This window comes from Eucalyptus grandis, chromosome 8 (assembly GCF_016545825.1).
Source record: "Eucalyptus grandis isolate ANBG69807.140 chromosome 8, ASM1654582v1, whole genome shotgun sequence".
Lineage (NCBI taxonomy): Eukaryota > Viridiplantae > Streptophyta > Magnoliopsida > Myrtales > Myrtaceae > Eucalyptus > Eucalyptus grandis.
Genome location: NC_052619.1, coordinates 21,704,381 through 21,726,677, shown reverse-complemented (window position 1 = coordinate 21,726,677; position 22,297 = coordinate 21,704,381). Strand labels below are relative to the sequence as shown.

The 22,297-nt window shown below is 39.2% G+C and overlaps 3 protein-coding genes across 3 annotated transcripts; all 3 read left to right on the top strand.

Annotated features, from left to right (window-relative positions):
• The first annotated feature begins 16,440 nt into the window (after nt 1-16,440).
• On the top strand, nt 16,441-17,806 carry LOC104416493 (ABC transporter G family member 31-like). The gene is made up of 4 exons (XM_018860227.2): nt 16,441-16,465; nt 16,612-16,765; nt 16,928-17,416; nt 17,512-17,806. Exons 1-4 carry the CDS (start codon nt 16,441-16,443, stop codon nt 17,804-17,806), a joined length of 963 nt encoding a protein of 320 aa, XP_018715772.2.
• Nucleotides 17,807-17,953: 147 nt separating this feature from the next.
• Nucleotides 17,954-19,828, top strand: LOC120287061 (ABC transporter G family member 34-like). Its single transcript, XM_039299730.1, has 5 exons — nt 17,954-18,170; nt 18,366-18,507; nt 18,692-18,946; nt 19,032-19,206; nt 19,356-19,828. The coding sequence occupies exons 2-5, from the start codon at nt 18,370-18,372 to the stop codon at nt 19,826-19,828; spliced, it is 1,041 nt and encodes a 346-aa protein (XP_039155664.1). The 5' UTR covers nt 17,954-18,170; nt 18,366-18,369.
• LOC108954363 (ABC transporter G family member 31-like) lies at nt 19,758-21,920 on the top strand. The gene is made up of 2 exons (XM_018860228.2): nt 19,758-19,946; nt 20,065-21,920. Exons 1-2 carry the CDS (start codon nt 19,867-19,869, stop codon nt 21,848-21,850), a joined length of 1,866 nt encoding a protein of 621 aa, XP_018715773.2. The 5' UTR covers nt 19,758-19,866; the 3' UTR covers nt 21,851-21,920.
• The last annotated feature ends 377 nt before the right edge of the window (nt 21,921-22,297 follow it).

The following is a 22,297-nucleotide window of genomic DNA, read 5'->3' as shown; positions in this document are numbered from 1 at the left end:
ATTCAGTAGAAGTAAAGGCACAATATATAGAATAAATGGCTTTAGCATTAAGAGCTTCTTTTTTGACATCTCCATCCAAGACATAGAAGCGAGGGGTTTGGTTTCTTTGTCTTTGCCATTCTTATTTGATGTAGACGCAACAATGTGATTGATTCCTTTTTCCACAACATCCCATTGCAAGGGATCTCTGGATCTTAGGAATTTTTTCATTTTGTTCGGTCACACGTTGTATTCATTTCTATCAAAATATAGTGGCCTGGTGTTGCTTTGCCCTTCCATAAGTCATGGTGCCAAGATACTAACCATAGAAGATCTTTAGCTCAAAAGTAAAAACATTTTTATAAACTGAGCACTTGGCTCTGATACCAATTGAAAGTGTTAGTATAAACACCTAGAGATGAGTGAATAGGTGTAAGAAAATTTTCGCAAAGAACAGTAAAAATATTTCAATTTTAAAACTGAGTCTGAAGAACAGCAGACTTTGAGTAAGATCAGACTTTAGCAGTTAAATAGAACTACGAACAAAATAAAGGAGTTCAAGAAAAAGAATAAGAACACAGAATTTATAGTGGTTCGGCTTAAATTAAGTCTACGTCCACTCTCTCACGCTAACAATCTTCTAACTGGATTCTACTATGTAATCAACAAGAGATTACAACTTTGAGTGCATATACTTAGTAGTAGATCACACTATCTCACTAAGTCATTCTTTCGGTATTTCTCTCACGATCACAAACGTTTAAGCTCACAAAAGACAAGTGTATGATCGAAGGTCGCTTAGACTTTGGAATTATAAATTCTACGCTCCGTCTTTTACTTACTCATCAGTCCTTGATCTCCTTAAATACTCCTCCACTTCCAAACTAGGCGTTGGACAGTATTTTAGAAGATTGTCTTCCAATCTACCAATTGGACAGATCTATATCTAGAAGATTTGGTAGCCATCAAGTGATAGAAGTAGAATCTCAAATTAATTCTGATCGCCCATACAAATAGAATCTTGGTTTCCATAAGTAGAGCTTCTTCATATAGAAAGTTCTTGTCTTCAAAATCTAATTGTCAATCAAATCAATCTTGATGTAGAATCTATACCAAATCACTAGCCGTTATACATTTAAGGCTTGTGTTACGTTATGTCTCGTTCTGGATGTAAATATGAGAGTAATAGACTTTACAATCCGAGTCTGAGTGTAATAGATTTTACAATATGAACGTAAGTTTGAACAGATTTTGTTTCAACATAAAGTCTGTCTTTTATTTCTTCCAAGTATAGACTTTGACAATATCATTTACATGTTCTATCATCTATATAGTCTATTACTCAACCTTTAAACACATTAGTAACCTTTCATTTATTTTGTTATCTTCAAAACATCATAAAGGATTTCCTTAACAACCATATGGTCATAATCACATCTATATGATACAAATGACTAGGTTACCCACTTTCAACAATCTCAAGTAAGCTACTGTTACAAACTAACTGAAGCTAGCCACTGCAAAGTTTTGCATTCGTCAACAAGAGCTGAGGACTATGGAGTGTACAAAGCCGATCCTACAGTTTTACTGCTTGGAGTGCATGTGGCTTGATACACAAAGGCTGCATATCCATGCCCGACGTACAAAGGCACTAAACTCTTATTGTCAATGCTCAAACTGGGAATAGTTGACCAACATCGAGTTAAAGGAGTTGTGCTTCCACTGTATGACAGATTGACTTGCCAAGCCAACAAAATCATGCATTTTTTTCATGTAGTACTTCTAGAACCTACATTTCCATTCCAATCAACAGTACTATGCTTTAGAGGAAAATTTGTACTTTTATTTATCAATTCTTATGAGACATCTTCAACTCTACCAACCAGAGATTCCATTCTAAAAATAAAATACAAATGATCCCAAGTCTCAATCATCTCCCAACTATAAAAGAAATAAATAAAAAGAGACTTCAATTTACTATGACAATGATTCGACAATTTCATCGGGGACATGTCAAATGGAAGGCAACTTCGGTCCTATCTGGACGAAGTGATTGTAAAACCGTGATCCATTTTTGGAAAATCCTAGTGTAAAATATGGGCTTTGAAAAGTAAAAAGTTATAAAAGGAAAGAAAGAGCAAAAGTGTTGAAAATTCAAAAAAAAAAAAAAAAAAAAAAGGGACAAGGGGGCTTCAGCTCAATTATAAGGAAGCAATGTAGAGAGAGAGAGAGAGAGAGAGAGAGAGAGTGTGTGAAGACGAGAGCCCACTGGGGGAAAAAGAGGAAGAGAAGAGAGGAGAGAAAAGAAGAAATGAGGGAGGGAAAAATTTTACCACGCTCGCAATCTGGACACCCCACGAAGCCGACTCAACTTCATTTTGCAACACTGGTAAGTGTTTGCACCCTTCGTTCATTCAATCGAAGTAGTTTCGAACTTAGGGCTTAAAAATTCGTAATTATTGCAGATTTGTGCGGCGAAGTCCAATTTTTGAGTGGTTGAGCTACATATTTTTATGAAAATGATAATTTCGGATGTTGTGAAACTATAGCAACTTGCAAATCTCAATTTAAGCTTACAATTTGCCTAGAATGAATTTTTCAAGTTCAACATGCATTCTAGACAGACTCCCGAACAGTAAGTTTGAGCCGAATTTTGGTCATTTTTGGTGAAGTTCTTATAGTATGTCAAAATGGCTTTGTAAAGATTATAAGTTTGCTTGAAACGAAATTATGTGGAGGAAGTTATGATGCTATGAAGTTTAACGCGTGAACTGCGTCTATTGGACAACAATAGATTTTCGTTAGAGGTGAGCTTTTCATTGGTGTGCAGATGTCATTTTATTGATAAATAGGTATAGTATAGTCGATTCATTCATTACAATATCTTTAACTATTGATTTTCGGGATAAGTGTTCCAAAAGTCCTAAAACTTGTCACGAAAATACATTTCAGTCCTAAAACTTGGAAAAAGTGCATTTAAGTCCTACAACTTGTCAAAATGTTTCAAACAAGTCCTAAAATCGACGTCGTCTAATTTCTTAACGGAAAAAGCTAATGTGGCCCCCGCGTGGCTTTTTTTAGTCGTTTCTCTCTCCTCCGTTGCGAATAATTAAAAAAAAAAAACCACGCATGCAGAACGACATCGTCTCCTCCTTTTTTCTTCACCACGACGTCGTCTCCTCCTTTCTTCTTCACCATGACGTCGTCTCCCCCTCCGTCTGTACGTCTTCTTCACTGTCGTGTTCTCCCTCCCCTCTCCATCTCTATGTATTCTTTCGCTTTCCGAGTGTCCCCTAAGCCCCAAATCGAATTCGTCCGAACCCTAAGCCCCAAATTTGATGATCTGCAGTTCTCTTGTGATTTGGGTCCTCATCGACCTCGAGTTCGACGCTCATCATGAGTTCGTGTTCTTTCCTTCCTTTGATGATTGCAAGTTTGTGTGAAGACCTCTCTACGGGAGTCTAGAAATCTCAGCGGTGAAGCGATTGGCGTCGGGGACAACGACAGGGTCAGCGACGACGATGGGAACTCCTCCTCACGTGGGTATCACTCTTTGCATTATAGCATTTGGGTATCTCATGATAATGCTATGATTTTTTTTGTTTTGCAAAGGTGTTTTAATCTCTACATTATGCAAAACGACGTCAGTTGACATCCTCATTTCTTCATTATTTGGAGTTCAGAGAGCTCGAGTTTGACACACATCAACTTTATGTTCTCTTCTTTAATGATTGCGGGTTCATGCAAAGACATGTCTTGTGGGCATCTCGGTGTCTCAGCGGCGGAGCGAACGGCATCGGGGACGGCGATGGTGAGGGGAAGGACAACATGACGGTGAAGAAAACGTACAGACGGAGGGGGAGACGACGTCGTGGTGAAGAAGAAAGGAGGAGACAACGTCATTCTGCATGTGTAGCTTCTTTTTTTTAAACTATTCACAACAAAGAAGAGAGAAATGATTAAAAAAAGCCACGCGGGAGCCATGTCAGCTTTTTCCATTAAGAAATTAGACAGTGTCAATTTTAGGACTCGTTTGAAACATTTTGACAAGTTGTAGGACTTAAATACACTTTTTGCAAGTTTTAAGACTGAAATACATTTTCGTGACAAGTTTTAGGGCTTCTGAAACACTTATCCCTTGATTTTTAGTTATTTATTAGGAATTCGAGTGTGTCAACTCGAGTAATTGTCATAGTCGGTTTTTGGCTTTTCCCAAGTGAGTAATACTATTCCTTCTTTGTATTTAACTCATACTTTGAAAAACATTATGGATTAAGCATGCTATGAGTTAATAAATAGAATCTTTTGTTGCATAAAACAAGATTGAGCATTTACTGCTATTTTGTTGTTTGGAAAGGGAAGTCATCTTTTGACTTCAACTTAAATGATTGGCTATATATTGTGACATCCTGAATTTTCAATATTGTTTTCAATTGAATAAATCGGGCCTTTCATCGGAACGTCTATAGCTATTCTCAGAACCAATCACTCATGAGATAACTAGACTATCTGAAGAAGTCAATAAGAGATTTTAAAGCAATAGACTTAAGAATTCGACCAGAAGTCGATTGCTCGACCGTGCTAATCTACAAGGGTCATTACGGCACAGTCGAAAACCTATCAGAGATCGGAGATAGGTTAGTTTGACTGAGATATGTGGCTAAACGTGAGTGATCCCACTAATTTGCAAAATTCTCGTCGATCGATACTAAACTGATTTTTCTATCGTTTTGGTACCTTGTGTCCGTATTTGAATCCTCGAGATTTTCACGATAACCGAGAGTTGCCAATGTGTTGACTGGGTTCATTGTGGCTCGAAAAAAATCGACCACAAGTCATTTGCACTAAAAATCTCTAGAACTACCCAGTAACCTTGGTCATGTTAAAAACGCGCCTGAGTGAAATTAACCGTGAATCTAAGTCCGATTTCAAAAATTGAAGATTTTTTCATGTCACAATAAATTCTAGGAACGTCGACTCAATCTCAAAAAAAAATTCTGAAACTTGAGATTTTTTGGAAAAAAGTCAGTATAGGACCGTTTTTGTTCAGAAAAAGCCGAAGATCGTTTTTTATCACAAATTGGAGATGCAGGATGATTCAAGGGGTGAGGAAAATGCTAATTTTAGTATTGACGCAATAACGGAATTTATTGAGGCCATATGGGATTAAATTAAAGAGGAAATCAAGTCCAATTGAAGTCATTCACTTACCAAATTCGTATGCCCCTCCACCCTTAACCTTTGGACCATCATAAGCTTCTAGATGGAGGCCTTGGTGGCCTAAGGACAGCCAAGGAACCACACTTAGCCTAGGATAGGTCAATGAGACAAGAATGTGGAAGAAATTAGCCATGGTGGCCCCCTCCACTTCTTGCTTCCTCTCCAAGCTTGGCCAGCCAACCTTGTCTCTCCATCCTCTTCATTCGGCGTCCAGCACAAGCTAGAGAAAGAGCAGCAACCGCCGAACAACATCCCCTCCATCCCACACGTCATTTCCTTCCCGCACGAGCATTGCTACTACCCTCCCACACCACCGCCCCACCATGCAACCCCAACTCCCCTACTCCTTCTAGCAACCTGTTCCGCCATCTCAGCTGCTAGTCAAGCCAAGCCGAAGGCCATTTGGCCGTTGTAGACCCCGTTTGGCCGTCGGTTACCTCGCTAAGCCATCCACATATCCACCGTCGCCATTCCTGCACCAAACCAACTTCATTTCTTCTATTTTGCAGCTCAAAACAGAGAGAATTTTAGTGGGTTTCAGAGGTGCTTCTAGGCCCGTTTTGGAGGTGTTCCGGGCCTCGAAACCTAGGCCCGCTTTGAGCAGAATCGACCCCCTACGACCTTCCCGTCAGTTTGATTCGACCCGCTCGCTAAACAAGTGAGTTTTGCTCACTAATCCCTTATTAGTATGCTAATGATGCTTAGGGGTTGATTAGATTTAATTAAGTGCAATTATGTTGATATATTATATTAGAATAATTAAATTAGAGACTTATTGATGTATGTTAGGCAAATGAATAGTGTAGTTAGTAAGGAAATATGTCCTATTATTTATTTAATGAGTCTCGATAATTTTTCAGGCTCGTCTCGGCGTCCAATTAAGCATTACGGGCCTAAATTGGATTTATTGCATTTATTTAATAATTTTTGTAATTATTTATTTATTTATTTATTTTCCGGAAATTAGGCTAGGATACCCGATGACCAAAATTTTATGCTGATTATTGTGGTGCAGTCAATTTATTTATTTGAGTATTGATTTGTGCTGAATTGAATTAATTATGATTTTAGGATTTTATTCCTAAATTAATTAATTTTGGTAATTAAGGGGAAAATTACCGGCGTCGGTTTATAGCGCTAAAAATATATAATGGGCTATTGAAACTGGTGGGTTTTTCAAAATGTGAAATTATTATATTTTAATTAAGGCCAACCGTGTACCCATGCACGGGTATTTTCATCAAGAATGATAAAAATGGTGAATTGATTAAATGATCAATTATCAGCATACTACAAAAGTATGGGGAGCAGCTTCTGGCTAGCATATATAATTATCAACATATTATAAAAGTATAGATGGCAGCTTCTGACAAGCATATATACATAATTATCAGCATATTAGGAAAATATGGTTGGCAGCTTCTGGCAAGCATATATAATTATCAGCATACTAGGAAAGTATGTCTAGCAACTTCTGGTGAGCATATATATACAATTATCAGCATACTAGGAAAGTATGGCTAGCAGCTTCTGGCAAGCATATTAGATTAGCGGATTAATGGATCTGGTAACTTATGGTGAGCATAAACAATATACTATATGAATATAATTACGGCAGCTTCTAGTGAGTATAAATAGTATACTATATGAGTATAATTGCGGCAGCTTCTGGTGAGCATATATAAAATACTATATCAAAAATTGAGGCAACTTCTGGCAAGCATATATCTGTGTGTGTGTGTGTGTGTGTGTGTGTGTGTGTGTGTGTGTGTGTCTCAATGGTTAAGGTAGCTTCCGGCAAGCTATACTATATATTATTGGCTTAGAATGAGCAGTCCTAAACTATAGTCGGACTCATAGATAGTATTGATTGAGATGACCGAGGAATGGTCTACTTAACATGTAATCGACTAGGTCAATTGATCAATGATTTGATATGATATCTTGAATTGATTGATTGATGTGATATAAGGCATCTGTAAATAACGTTGATTTGCTGGATGGAACTAAGGCCAAAGTAAGTCCTTTGACTCGCATTGTGCTTAGGTAGCCCTAAGGTATATTGACTTCCTAATCAAGTCTTAGGGGGTAGAACTTGCTGAGACTTAGTCTCATCCCGATTGTGAAACAATATTTCAAGTCCTTAGACGGCAGCACCTCCACCTCGTCGTCCTCCCATGCATTTTGGTATACCCGAGGAGATCATCGAGATAAGATACCACTTCCTGATACACCCTTCACCCAGAAGGTCTGGAGTATGTGCTGGTGAAATCAACTGTCTGGGTTGATGTGGGTAAAGATGACTTAAGGCCTCACAAGTATCGATCGTGGTATCGTCACTACCATGATGGACGAAGAGAGGGTCCAGTACCAGAGGATGATATACCTCTGTTTGTTTTAAAGAAAGCATTCGGAGAAGGAACTGCGAATCCCAAGGATGGAGCAGTGAGTGATGCCAAGGACCCTAAGCTCGAGAGTGAAACCGACTCTTCCAAGCAGTCAGCAGTAGACTCCAGCTGGAGCATGGAAGAAGGAGAGGTCGATCAAGAAGAGGTGTACTTGAAAGAGAAACTAGAGAAGAAAGAACCTGAAGAGGAGGACCCTGATGAGAAACCAGGGGAGGATCCCGAGGATGATCCGGAATATGACCCGAATGAGGACTAAGACCTCACCCTGTTAAGTTGTGATTTGATATGTGATAGATCCGACTTGTTAATAGTATTGTAATATATACTATGAAGTTTGCTTATATAAAAGTGTGGTTGTGGTTTTTCTGTTATAAAAAATATAACCATACTTTTCTATCACATTATTTTATTGTCTGGGGATTTTTATATACTTCCGCATACGTATTAAAATGAAATGGTCGGTGATGCATCCTGAGACGTCGCTATTAATCGACCAAGATGAGAGATGAGTGCGTGTCTGAGGATCGGGGTGTGACATAAATGGTTTGTGAAACCTTTTATAAAAGAATCTTGAAAAGTTTTGATTTATAAATGTGGTTTTAAAAGGCGGTTTGATATCTATATATCAAATGCCTAAGTTGTGAACTAGTTTATGAAATGGATTCTAAATTAGTTTGGAAAACTCATTGTGATATATGAAGATTTTTTTGGATTTGGTTGTTGATTACTAGAGATTGAGTTGCAAAAGCTCTTGGTAATTGATTTGTGAAGTGTTATATGATATGTGAGATTGTTTATGGATTGGAGAGGCAAGAAAGGAAAGCTATTGTTGGCGAATTTTCTAGAATTAGGCAAAAAAAAAAAAAAAAAAAAAAAAAAAAAAACCTAAGTTAAATGCTAGAGAGAATTAGCTATGAGAGAAGCTTGATTGATGCTCATTCTGCTGGCCCAAGCTCGAAAAAGATAAATCCGGAGAAGGAAGTTCAACGGGCCACATCAGAAATTGTAGACCGCAAGCTGAGAATAAGAGATCTATTTCAGCGGCTTGATTAATTATGTGCAGAAGAAAGATGCCAGAAGCTCTACTTGTATCAGAAGCAATGATTGAAGTGAAGGATATATTCTGCGCAAAGTGTGGCTCAAAAGTTTCGACTGCTGACTACAAAATAATGATGTGTGATGGTGCTTGTGACTGTGGGTTCCATCTATACTATCTGGAACCACCGTTGCATGAAGAAGACATTCCTCCTACCGACCATGGTTGGCTATGCCCTGGGTGTGATTTTAGAGTTGATTGCATGGACTCACTGAACGAATCACAAGGAACAAATCTTTCTATTACTGACTCGGGCAGTAAGTTTTCATGAGGTTGTTACAGCTGAAAATGCTGAGGACCCAAATTTAGGTCTTCTTCCTAATAACCCGGAAGATGCTGATTATGATGCAGATGCGCCTCAGGTTGATGAAGATTGGAGAGATGAATCTGGACGTAATATCGCATCTGATAAAATTGGGCGCTTCTTTATAAGACGATTGCATGGGTTAGCCTTCTGATGATTTGGAAGATGATGTTTTTGGTCCTGATACTCTGAACTGGGAGAAAGTTAATGAGAAAAGTTCTAATTCTGACTTTTACCTCTTATTTTGAGGATTTTACAGCCGCCATAGGAGGTGTAGTGGATGAGGTTAATTCCTACAGAGGTGGTAGGTAGAAGCTCTAGAAATAGTTTAAAAAGAAGGAAATTGTGAAAGGTGAATAGCAATCTTTGCTGGAGGAAACGCCGACAAAGATGTCTCCATCCGTATTCCTAGGAAACGACATGTTGACAGGCTGGACTACATTAAAACAAAAAATGGTTCTATGATGAGCAATTTGGAGCTAAATCTTCCGATTTAAGTGAGGATGAAGTTAGAAATGATACTGTTGCACCAAGGCAAAGAAAGAGAGGTGCTGATAAAGCCGCTTTGGCTTCAAACAATGGAAATTTTTCCATTGGAGAGAATATAAAGCATAACAGAACCGAGACTGGATTGACTCCAAGGAGGAGGACGAGTAACATGATAGATTCCCCAAGTACTAGTAGTGTTACAGCCACACCAGGTAAGAGCTCTTCAGCACCTGGATCGACTGGTGGAGAGCTCGGTCATCAACTTATAGAAGATTTGAAGAAGCTGTAACTCAGATTTTGGAGGGCAGGTAGGCAGCATCATTGCTGTTTTTTTTTTCTTTGGCAAGATTTGCAAACTTATTGTGCATAATTTCCTGGAAAAAAAAATTGTGTTATTTGTTCTTGAGGTCTGCTCTATACAGTAGATGAGCGAAGTCTTCCACATTAAAATGATTGAAGCGTCCAATAAAGTTGTCTTTTAGTGAATTTTATTAAGTGTGGCATCCCCAATCTGCCTAATAAGCATTAATCACATGGTGGATTGATCCTTGATTATGGCTGAGGATAAGCAAATGGATTACTTTTCTGCACAGCAGATTACAAAGAGTAGTAAAGCTTATGGACTTGAGGAGAGTATCCTGGAAAAGAGGCGGGGCCCTGTTTCAGAAGATCCACATGCATTGCACTTCATGAGTTGTCATGATTATTGAGAATATATGTGAAAATTCAATGGCAAAATTACATAGAGAGAGAGGCACAAGACTTGAAGATATAGCATTGCATGGTGATCAGATGCTGAACCGACTTAATTTTATGTTCGGTAATAATTGGTGGTCAAAGTAGATAAGGCAAGCAGGTGCTGACTTTAAAGGCAGAGTATTTGGCATGCATGGTAAATTGAGTCCAAGATATATGGGGCAATTCTTGATATTATAAAGGATTGGCGAAATTACTTATAAACTGGCTTTACCACCAGTGTTATCTAGAGTGCATAATATGTTACATGTGTCCATATTACGGAAATATGTATCAAATCCCAATCATGTATTGGATTTTACACCGTTGAAATTAAGAGAAAACTTAATGTATGAAGAGCAGCTTATTCGCAATGTCGATAGAAAAGATCAAGTGTTGCAACTATGTACTATTCCTTATGTGAAGATACAATGACAAAACCACACCGAGAAATAATCCACTTGGGAACTTAAGGATAAGGCAAAGACGTAAATAGCCTTACTTATTTCATTATTGAGGTACGTGTAAATTTTAAGAATTGTTATGAAATACATGAATGAATATTCATTATATTCATCTTATCTAATATATTTAATATGGTACATTTGTATCATACATTCTAAGCACATCTCTCTATACAATGAATGTTCATCTCCTTATCCAATACATGTATCATTCGATACATTGATATTAATGATAAGTACATTCTTGTTTTCCTATAAATAGGAGCTTAGTTTTTGTTGTAGATATAACACTCACTGGAAATAAAATCTAAAACTTTCTCTACTATATTTGGTGTTTACCTACTTTCTCTTCTCAATCTCTTTATTCTCTCTATTACATATTTACAACGCAATATTTTACAACAAGAACAAATTTTTTTTTTAAGGAGGGGAGAATGTAAAATATGGATTTTGAAAAGTAAAAAGGAAAAAAAAAAAAAAAGAAAAGAAAGGAAGAGCAAAAGTGTTGAAAATTCAAAAGAAAAGGGATAAGGGGGGCTTTAGCTCAATTATAAGGAAGCAAGGAAGCAACGTAGAGAGAGAGAGAGAGAGAGAGAGAGAGAGAGAGAGAGAGAGGGAGAGAGAGAGAGAGAGAGAGAGAGAGAGAGAGAGAGAGAGAGAGAGAGAGAGAGAGAGCCCACTTGGGAAAAAGAGGAAGAAAAGAGAGGAGAGAAAAGAAGAAAGACGGAAGGGAAATTTTTACCGCACTTGCAATCAGGACATCCACGAAGTCGACTCAACTCCATTTTGCAACACCGATTTCACCCTTCATTTGTTCAATTGAAGCAGTTTTGAAATTAGGGCTTAAAAGTTCGGAATTATTGGAGATTTGTTCGAAAAGTTCAATTTTTAAGTCGTTGAGCTACATATTTTTATAGAAATGATAATTTAGGTTGTTGTAAAGCTATAACAACTTGCAAATCTCAATTTAAGCTTACAATTTGCCGAAAATGGAATTTCAAGTTCAGCATGCGTTCTGAATAGAGTTCCAAATAGTAACTTTTGAGCCAAATTTCAATCATTTCCGGCAAAGTCTTGGGGTAGCTGAGTTGGGTTTTTATAGTATGTCAAAATGGCTTTCTAAAGACTATAATAAGTTGGCTCGAAACGAAATTATATGGAGGAAGTTATGGTGTGTTGTAGTTTAGCGCAAGCCACGCCTAGTGGATAACAATAGATTTTCGCTAGAGGTGAGCTTTTTGTTGGCGTGTAAGTGTCATTTTATCAACAAATAAGTATAGTATAGTCAAATCATTTATTAGAATATCATTTTACTTGGTCTTTTGATATTGTTTTTCGGTTATTTATTAGGAATTCGAGTTCTTCAACTCGAGTAACCACCGTAGTTGGTTTTTGGCTTTTCCCAAGTGAATGATATTATTTCTTCTTTATATTTCAAACTCATGTTTTATGGATTAAGCATGCCATGAGTTAATAAATAGAATCTTTTGTTGTATAAAACATGATTGAGTATTACTGTTGTTTTCTTGTTTGAAAAGAGAAGTCATCTTTTGACTTCAACTTGAATGATTGCCTATAAATGATTTGTGAAAACTTTTATAAAAAAAAAAAATCTTGAAAATTTTATGATTTATAAATGTGGTTTTGAAAGGCGCTTTGATATCCATATATCGAATGCCTAAGTTGTTAACTAGTTTATGAAATGGATTTTGAGTTAATTTGGGAAACTCATTATGATATATGAAATGATTTTTTGGATGGATTACTAGAGATTGATTTACGAAAGCTTTAAGTAATTGATTTATGAAATGTATTCAATATGTGAGATTGTTTATGGATTGAAGCATGAGGTTGGGTGCAGCCTGATGAGGGGCTTGTGAACATGCACATACTAGTATAGGATATCCTCGTGAGTCGAACCACCAGCTAATAATAGGTAGAGATGTTGCCGAGGAAATCTTGATCGCTTTGTCACCAGACATTGTATTGTGAACATGGTTAGATATTGAACAAAAGATTAGTCAATGGATATGACCATCGACGTGTGATTTCATATGAGATGGATCAATGGAATGGATCATTAATGTGTGGCATAAGTTTAGTCGATAGAAGGGACCATCAACAAATGTTTTTAGGAGATTGATCGATGGGTTGAGCCATTGGTGTTTGTTCTATTATTATCTTGAGTATTCGCATGATGAACATATTATGTTAAAGTAAGAAATATTGATTTTTGGTTTTTGAAGGTTTGTTAAATTCTGGAATTTGTGAAAGTGAGTTATGTTTGTGTTTTAAATATACATAATGATTGTTCGATCCACTTAGAAGAAAGTAATTATTCAGTAGACTATGGTAACTCATTCCTTTCTTCTCATCATTTTTTATTTAGGTCTCTCGATTAGTGGCTTAGAGCAAGATTATTATTATGGGAACTATCGAGAGCTGGATATTTGAGGTATAATTAGAGGCTACGTCCTTGAGAAAAGGACAGCCGTGTCACTCCCCCATCCTTATAGGATTTGGGGTGTGACACTAGAACAGACTAGAGAATTCTACGTGCATCTTCTCTAAGTGCATGGCAAACACGTTTCCTTCATTTGTAATGCCAGCTATTCATGCCTTAGGTGGTGAAGAAAAGTCCAAAAATATTGCTGGAAATGTGCTGTCCAAGTCAGTGTAAGAAGAGTCTCAGATAATGTCAAAGTCGTCAAGGCTTAGGCGGTGAACTCTCCTATAAATATAGGTAGACGTCCAATCTTCCGAAGAAGACCAGCTTGATAACCTCCTCTCCTTCCTTTTGTAATACCAACTAATAATAGAAGCCTTTCTTCCTTTGTTCCCTTGCTATATTCCACATACACAGATATACACTTGCACACATCCTTCCACAAAATCCAACAATGGTATCAGAGTTGCATCTTTGATTGGCATCGAACGTTTGTCCTATCCACCGGTTCCTAAAATTACCTATCCAAATTTCCAACAACTAAACTATGGCCAACACTACATCATCCTCCTTTCTCATTCCTATCTTTGATGGAAATAACTATGATTACTTGAGCATCAAAATGACTACGTACTTGATGGCCCAAGACTTATGGGACATCGTTGAAAAAGGGTACGATGCTCCACAAGAAGGTACAAGTGTTCCAAAGGATCAACTACAAAATGATGCAAGGGCTTTATGTGTTATTCAGCAAGCACTCTCGGAAACGATATTTCCAAGAATAATTGAAGAGAAGATTGTGAATGAGGCTTACGAGACATTACAAGAAGAATTTCAAGGTACTGAATAGGTACAAACTATTCAACTTTAGACTTTGAGAAGGGAATTTGAGAATTCTAAAATGAAAAATTATGAGACTGTACATGAATATTGTGGAAGATTGAAAGAACTAGTCAATCAAATGAGAGCCTATGGAGATGATATCACTGATGAGAGGATTGTTGGAAAAATATCGATGACGGTCCCTAGAAAATACAATTCTATTGTCTCTACTATAGAATCATCAAAGGATATAAAAACCCTATCAGTGAGTGAGCTAATTCCCTCTTTAAAAGCATATGAAAAAAGAATGCAAGTGCCGGATGAAGATACAATTGAAAGTGTGTTTCAGTCAAAAATGAATATATGGTCTCATAATTCTAAAATAGTGGAAGAAGCTCATGGAAAAATTAAAGAGGAGGAGAAACTACACAAAAGGAAAAATGTCCACTTTGTGGTATTTGCCAGAAGACTAATCATTTGGAGAAGGATCGCAGGTTTAAAAATAAACCACAATGCCGCTCTTCCTTACGAATTCGGAAGCAGGTGATGAAAATATCACACGTCGAAATCAACTAGAGGGGCACTCAAATTCAATGCTTGGAGCACAATTAAAATATAACGGTTAAAAAGAAAACGCCTTCATTCCCATCCTCTTGTCTCTATTCATTCTCCATCTTCCAAGTGGCGATTCATTAACCTGGAGTTTACTTTTCTTCCTCTCCCTCTCTCTCGATAGCTCGACGGGGACAACTTAGCAACTTCAATATAGTGCAGAAAGAAAACTGGTTTTAATACTTTATATTCCAACATGACTGTAGGTTGAGTCAAATTTGAGGTTTTCTAGGGTCATTTAAAGACCATCGTCTTCTTCTCTGCTCGTCAAGACGCCAAAAGAAAGACAAGCTTCGACCTCTGGTGTCTAAAGTTCACTCGATCTTTCCGCAGCAAGAAAATGGCGAACAATTCTCCGGCGAGTCCGCCAACAAACATTGTGTGGAGGCAGCAGCAAGACCACAATGCAAACGAGATTGATGCGCCGAGGCTGTCTTTCCTCGGTGAGCACACCCCGAGAAGCGAAGACAGCGTGATCACTTTACCGGTCCTGGGAAGCGCGACCCCAATGACGCCCGTGACGCGCCATGGGGGGACATGCAGGCCGGTGAGGTTCTCAGGCGGGTCATCCCCGGACATGCGGCAGAGAATAGAGAGTGCATCACCGGAGACAGCGAGGCACGTGGCGCTGAGGATGTACGAGAGCCTGGAGAGGCACGGGTTGAGGAGCGAAGCTGGAAGAGCATTTGCCACAGAAGTAGAAGGCGACGTGGAGAATATAAAAAACGTAGTAGACGAGAGTGTGAAGAAGAAGTCGGAGGAGCTTCTGGGAATGGAGTACTTGCTGAAGGACGGTTTCGTGAGTTATCTGCGGGACATGGCCAAGATTACGCCCCCTATCCCTCAGCAGGTAAAATGCAACGTGACTCTTTCTTTATATTCTCTAATGTGCCGTATATAAACCATGCAATGACATGCGTTGCAGTCTCGTCCGGACAATCTATACAACAGTTCATATACTCAACTTGAACAAGAACGTCGATAGCATATAGATCAAGAAGAGTCGAGAGGCGATCTTGACCGCCTTTTTTTCAAAATTCAATGGCATATAATTCCTTCGTATCGCACGATAAGAACTTCATTGAAAAGCACGATACTTTCTCGTCGCCAACTTAAGGAATATTCAATATCTGAGCATAAAGTTGTGATCACAGCATACTTAGGTGATGCGATATCTGAGGGATCTTTAGTTGTCTTTTGGCCGGAGCTCCTCGTTTTGTCCTTTTTCTCTTCCTGATTGTGACAGAATTTTCCTTGTCGGGCCCCAAGTTTTGATACAAATTTTTTTTGTCCTTCAATCGACAATATCAAATACAAGAAGAGATTGATGTTCCAGTTGACCCTTGATTAAGATGGTCACCTATCCTTTTCAAATGGCCGGCCACGCATTCATACATTATAAATGAAAATGTAACATTGTTCTTTAGTTTAAAAAAAAAAAAAAAAACCGAAAACACAATGTGTATTGTTGATGGCCTTGTAATTTTCCATTTAAAATTTGGCGTAAGCTAATGATCGTTCTTGATTACACACAAGATATATCCAAAATGAGAATGTGATTATAATATCAGAACTAATCGCCAGAAATGGAATATGAACATAAAGTAAACATGAGTCTTACCAACGGTTAATCGACGAAAGCAGCATCTTTTGGTTTTAGCAAAAATCGAACTGTCTTGCAGGTGGTTCGGTTCTCCGACATTAAATATTCCAGAAATTGCGAGATCTCCTCGGGAGGATATGAAACCTTCGGGAATAAATTGATGGGATGTTTCCTTGGGCCGATCAAGACGATACTTAAAAGAAAAGGCTCGATTTGGATGCAGATCCTAAAGGGAGTGGATGGATACATCATGCCCGGCTCGATGACTCTGTTACTAGGACCTCCGGGTAGATGAAAATTTCCTCTAGTACTACAATGATACCTATCGAATGATAATTCTGAAGAGGCCGCCTGTCAATCAATAAGTCGAGTAATGTCAATAGCAGCAAACATTTTTGTCAAGTGATGATCCATTGAATATACAATTTTGCAGGAAGCGGAAAGAGCACCCTCCTAGAAATCCTGGCAGGCAAAGCTAAAGTAACTCCTAGCTCAAGCTTGGAAGGCTCGGTGATGTACAACGACAAATCTATCACTGATATATGCCTTAGCAGATTCATTGCATATGTTAATAGCCAACTTAACAAGTGAGTCCTCCATTGCCTGAACACCGCCACTTTGTGCAAATTAGACAAGGCTTACAATTGCAATTTTGTCTAGGCTTAGATAAGCACACGGTCACTTCCTGATTTAATTAATAGCATTTTCTCTGAATGTAAGCCTTAACACTTTTTCTGGTAAATCTTCAGACACATTCCATTTTTATCGGTTAGAGAGACACTTGAGTTTGCAAGGGATTGTACCCAGGGTCTGCGGCCAAAGAACTTCACTCCTCAGATGAGGAAATTCTTTGCACATGCACTTGTGGAAGGACAAGATCCATTCTTGGAGTATGTTTTAGCAATTTTAGGTTTGAAGGAAGTCGAGCACAAACTCAACGGAGAAGCCTTCTCCGATTTCGATCGCCAGAAGCTCACAACGGCTGAATTGGCACTCGGAACATACTCTGTCATGATTTATGACCAACCATTTTCAAGTTCTGATCTTGCAGCCACCTACGACCTAGTAGACACCCTACGCACCATGAGCAGAATTCAGCATTCATCTGCGATTGTGTCGTTGACCCAACTCTCCCAAGAAATATTAGATCTTTTTGACCGAGTTATACTGCTCAGCGATGGCCATGTTCTCTTCCAAGGTACTCGCCAAGATGCCATCCCATACTTCACAAAGCTCGGGTTAGTATGCAGATGAGTTTTGGGTGTACAGTTAAATGTTGGTGATGATTTTTGCTAACATAGAACCAACATTATGTCATTGACATCATGTGCAGGTACATAAAACCATTGCATGTGGAATCAAATGAGTTTCTTGAAGACATAGCAGCCGGAGATGGGTCCAAGTATATGGCACCGGGAGCAACATCCCCGACTCTAGAGGAGCTTATTGAGTGCTACAACGCTTCAGATCACTACAAGGACATACTGAGGATTGTGCATGGAGATGAGGTGAAGCATACCTATTGGGTAGACAGCGAGCCGGGACTTGGGTTGACTCTCAAGACACCAACCAAGTATGATTGTGCAGTTGATGCACAGCCAAGAAAAGAGACAGGTCAGCAGCTCTGAATGTTGCAAAATATAACTATTAGTCTGTTCATGTCAATAGAAATCCATATCAGCCAATTTAAGCAGCCAAAGTTGAATATCAACATTTGATGAACCCTAAGATGTGGGTAACTATTGTTACTTTGCTGCAGAATTGGTGGTTGCCAAGCTATCGAGCAAAATAGGGCATTCAGGGGGAATAGAAAGCACCGGAAGAGTTCAAATTGGGGATGTGGTGACCGCAATATCCATAAACAATGACGAAATGCAATATCTCTCAGTTGGACCCCAAAAGACACAACACGAGCGAGCCTCACATGTATACTCCATGCTAAAGCAGGCGAGAGGGCATATTCGTCTCCAAGTTGAGCGTTACAAAGAAGAGGTATGAGAGACATCTTTTGCCACTACAGCATTTTTGTCTTCTTTCCTAAGAGAGTCGGGAGGCAATAAGATAAATTTGATTAAAAAAATAGTGTCATGAATGGGATGCAAAGAGATGCTTGAGAAAGTTGAGCATGATATAAAGAAAGAAAATGACTAGCCTGGTCATAACAGCTAATAATTTCTCAACGCATAGGAAGATGAGTACCAAGCTCAATTTGAAGCAATTCCAGAGGCCGTTCGTCCAGACATGGTGGAAATCTACTCAAACACTCATCAAGAGGCAAATCAAGATCACAAAGAGGCTCCATGCTTTAATCATATTGAGGCTTTTTCAGGTCAGAAATTTGTGCTATCATAAGATCCTACTTTAACTACCTCAAGGAACATGTTTAAGTGCATACATCCTCAACGAAACTCAGAGAGCCAAGTTCACAGAATGACAGAAATCATATGAGATCCACTTTTCGTGTGAAGTTTGCTCCATTCAAGAAATGAGTGGCACATACGTTAATTTTGCAGGCAATTGTACTGGGCTTATTTGCGGGAACACTATTCTACAAGCTTGGCGGCAATTACAACCAACAGCAGATGAACTCAGTAAGGGCCCTCGGATTTGTATCCACCATGAGCATTATGCTCATAAATTTGGTGCAGCTTCCTCTCTATATGCTCCAGAGGCCAATATTCTACAAGCACAAGGCTCAGAGATTTTACAGGGTCTCCTCATATGTTGTTGCCCATTGCGTAGTCAACCTACCGCAGACCCTAATAGAAGTACCCCACCTAGTTTGTTTCCTCTTTCAATTAAATATAGTCGATAATCGAGATAAAACTCCAACAAATCTATTACTTTGTGCAGGCAATAGCATATACAGTGAGTGTCTATTTTCTAGCTGGGCTATCATCAACAGGAAATGGAGCACCTTTTTTCCAGTTTTTGCTACTCCTGTTCTTGGTCGCATATTTTGGATCATCAGTATTTTTCTTTCTCAGTGCAATTTCTGCAATCCCAGAAGTTGGGAATGCCTTGGCAGGTATAATCATCGCCTTTAAGGATCAGAATCCCTATGCCTTTTCATTCAAAATTAGATGGAAAGTGGATAAAATGATGAGGTCATTTTGCATTGTTTAAGCTAATCCTGCATCGACTTAAAAGCTCACAAAAATTGCATCTTTTTGGCAGGTCTCCTAGTTTCAATCTTCCTGCTGTTCAGTGGTTTTGTGATTTACCCATCCAATGTGCCTGTATACTGGAAATGGCTAGTCCACACGAACCCAATCCACTGGGCCAACGTCTTATTTTGCAAGATTCAATTTGCAAATGAATATCAAGATCCTTGCTCCAGCTACCAAAGCCAACTTGCCTTCTGTGATCAATTCCCTAACATGACTGTTGGAAAAGCATACCTCAAATTCTATCAGCTGTCTGAAGATGCTGAAAAGCCCTGGCTACCTAATCTTGTTCTTATTGGGTGGACTTTCATTGCCAACTTCCTCGGATTACTGGGACTAAAGAAGATAGAATTCACAGGAACCAGCCAATCCTTACCCTCTATCAGATCGTCCCCAACAATCAGCAACTATAAAATCAAAATGAACAAATCGTTAGTTTCAAAGCTCCTCAATATTCTGGACGACAACGATACGGAAAAATAAGGGACAATGGTGGAGTTGAAAAATGGACAGAGGAGTTCATGGTCGACATGGAGAGGAATGGACTAGGCATTCCAGTAGAGCCAATAACCCTCCTTTTTGAGGATCTAGCATTCATGAGGTATATCTTATCCCATGAAAATTTTCCTTTTACATATTCCCATGCAATGTTGACTATGTGAGTTCATATTTGCCTGCTTTACCCATTTGCACACTATCTAACACCCTACTCTCCTAAGGTACGAAGAAGACATGAAAGAAGGCATTTCAATTTTCAGCAACATCACAGGTTACGCTAGGCCTAGGAACATGCTTGCTTTGATGGGTGGTTCGAAAGGAAGTAAATCTACTCTTCTGAAATGCCTAGCTGGGAAGGCACCTTCAATGGGCAGCCTCAAGGGCAGCCTCCAGGCAAAATGTAGGGACAAGGGGCCTCCCTATTCTAGACTTACTGGTTATGTAGAGAAGCTCGATGCACACCAACCTTATCTCTCAGTGCGTGAGACCCTTCATTTCAGTGCTGCACTACGTCTCAGTCAAACAATCAGTTCTGTGAATCGTCGCATCCATGTGGAGCTAGTCCTTGACCAACTTGATCTATTGCCTTACTCAAATCAACTAGTTGGTTCCCTTCAAGATGCTGCTGGAAAAACATTTGAGATAGCCAAAAAGATAACCATTGCTGTTGAACTCGCTGCTAATCCAAGTATTCTCTTTCTCGAAGAACCTGTATCAGGACTGGACAGCAGAGGTACCTCAAGTATTCTCAATATTCTTTCTCAAGTTTCCAATCCAGGGCATGTTATCATCGCCACTTTAGCACACCCTAATGCTCGCACACTTGATTTCTTCGACTTGGCCCTAATTTTGACACGTGAAGGGCAGCAAGGATACTTTGGCCCAATAGGACCCGACTGCAGTGACCTGCTCTATTATTTCTTATCAGTTCCAGAAGTTCCCCGCTATTCCATAAGAGTGAGTCCAGTTGGTTATGTCATGGCGACTCTCGGATTAGGCATAAAAAAGAGAGCAACACCAACGATAAACTTTGCGGAGGCCTACCAAGCTAGTTCCCTGCATGAAATGAACAACAGAGAAATCTACAGTATTAAGAGTTTAACTGAGGATAGGAATTACAAGGTTTCCTCTTCTGTTTATCCTGCTCCATACACACTGCAAGCCATGATGGTACTACTCAGAACTCAAAGATTCCTGTGGAGAAATGTACAGTACACATATGGTAGACTTACTGGGTGCATCATGATCGGTCTTCTCATGGGTTCCCTATATTGGAAGATTGAATATGAGGATGTATATGGCCTGACTTCGCGCTCCCTCTATATATATATGCAAGTAATTCTCATAGGAGTCATATCAGCAAATAATGTCATTCCTCAGATTGGCACAGACAGGTTAGTGTACTTTAGAGAGAAGAGAGCAGGGATGTACCATCCAATCTTTTATCCTCTGTCATGGGCACTGGGAGAAATTCCATACTTCTTCATTGCAACACTTGCAGTAGTAGGAATTGGGAATGTTATGGCAGGAATTGGAACCGGTTCCATCAATGAGTTCATGATGTACTGGACTGTGCTCTTTGTGTTCACAATTTGCATGACATACTTTGGAATGATGATTACTTTCCTAGCCCCAGTGCCTACGCTAGCTGCATTTGCTGTGTCGATTGTGACATCACTGTGGGTTTCAGCTTCTGGAGTAGTCGTCGTGCTATCAGACATAAGGTTCTACCGGTGGATGTATTGGAGCAACCCTTTCCAACATGCTATGAATGTGATGACTTCAATCAGTTTCTACTGCAATGCTGAGGAGTGTGTATCAGACTGCAGTTGCCCAAAATTAATAGACGGTTCTTATGCGTGGGATAGGTTGGCCTCGGTGAGGAGTTTGAGCTATGAGAGGATAGGAACCGACATGCTCATCTTGTCCGCAATGTCCCTCTTATTTGCTTGTCTGGCTTTTCTCTTCTTTGTTGTTCTAAAGCACAACTCGCCCCCTCAAATGTAGCTACGGTTTCTGCATATCCTCTGGACATCATACGGGTGTGTGTGAAGTGTGTGGCTGGGGACAGATGTAACCGAGCATCTAGATGTTCTGTGTTCTTTTTTTCTTTTTGACCTCGATGAACAAAGTGCAATATTTCTAAACGAGGTGTAGGGCACGCAAATTTTCACAATGCTTCACCACGTGGTCATAATCACATCTATACAATAAAAACGACTAGGTTGCATACTTTCAGCAACCTCAAGTAAGCTACTGTTACAAACTAACTGAAGCTAGCAACCTCAAAGTTCTGCATTCATCAATGAGAATTGAGAACTATGGAGTGTAATCAGCCAATCGGGGTAAAAACAGTACAAGTGCCAATACTTTCATGAGTGAAAAAATAGTTTTGGCACTCAAGTGAGTGCTTTTGGCACTCCTACTATTCTTATGCCCAGCCGATCCTACAGT

Bases quoted from the DNA above. Each gene is read 5' to 3' on its own strand.
- LOC104416493 (XM_018860227.2), top strand. From the start codon at position 16,441: ATGACTCTGTTACTAGGACCTCCGG. The intron at 16,466-16,611 runs GTAGATGAAAAT...ACAATTTTGCAG, and splicing joins TCTGTTACTAGGACCTCCGG to GAAGCGGAAAGAGCACCCTC. The intron at 16,766-16,927 runs GTGAGTCCTCCA...GTAAATCTTCAG, and splicing joins GTTAATAGCCAACTTAACAA to ACACATTCCATTTTTATCGG.
- LOC120287061 (XM_039299730.1), top strand. From the start codon at position 18,370: ATGAGTACCAAGCTCAATTTGAAGCAATTCCAGAGGCCGTTCGTCCAG. The intron at 18,508-18,691 runs GTCAGAAATTTG...TTAATTTTGCAG, and splicing joins TCATATTGAGGCTTTTTCAG to GCAATTGTACTGGGCTTATT. The intron at 19,207-19,355 runs GTATAATCATCG...TCTTTTTGGCAG, and splicing joins AGTTGGGAATGCCTTGGCAG to GTCTCCTAGTTTCAATCTTC.
- LOC108954363 (XM_018860228.2), top strand. From the start codon at position 19,867: ATGGTCGACATGGAGAGGAATGGACTAGGCATTCCAGTAGAGCCAATA. The intron at 19,947-20,064 runs GTATATCTTATC...TACTCTCCTAAG, and splicing joins GAGGATCTAGCATTCATGAG to GTACGAAGAAGACATGAAAG.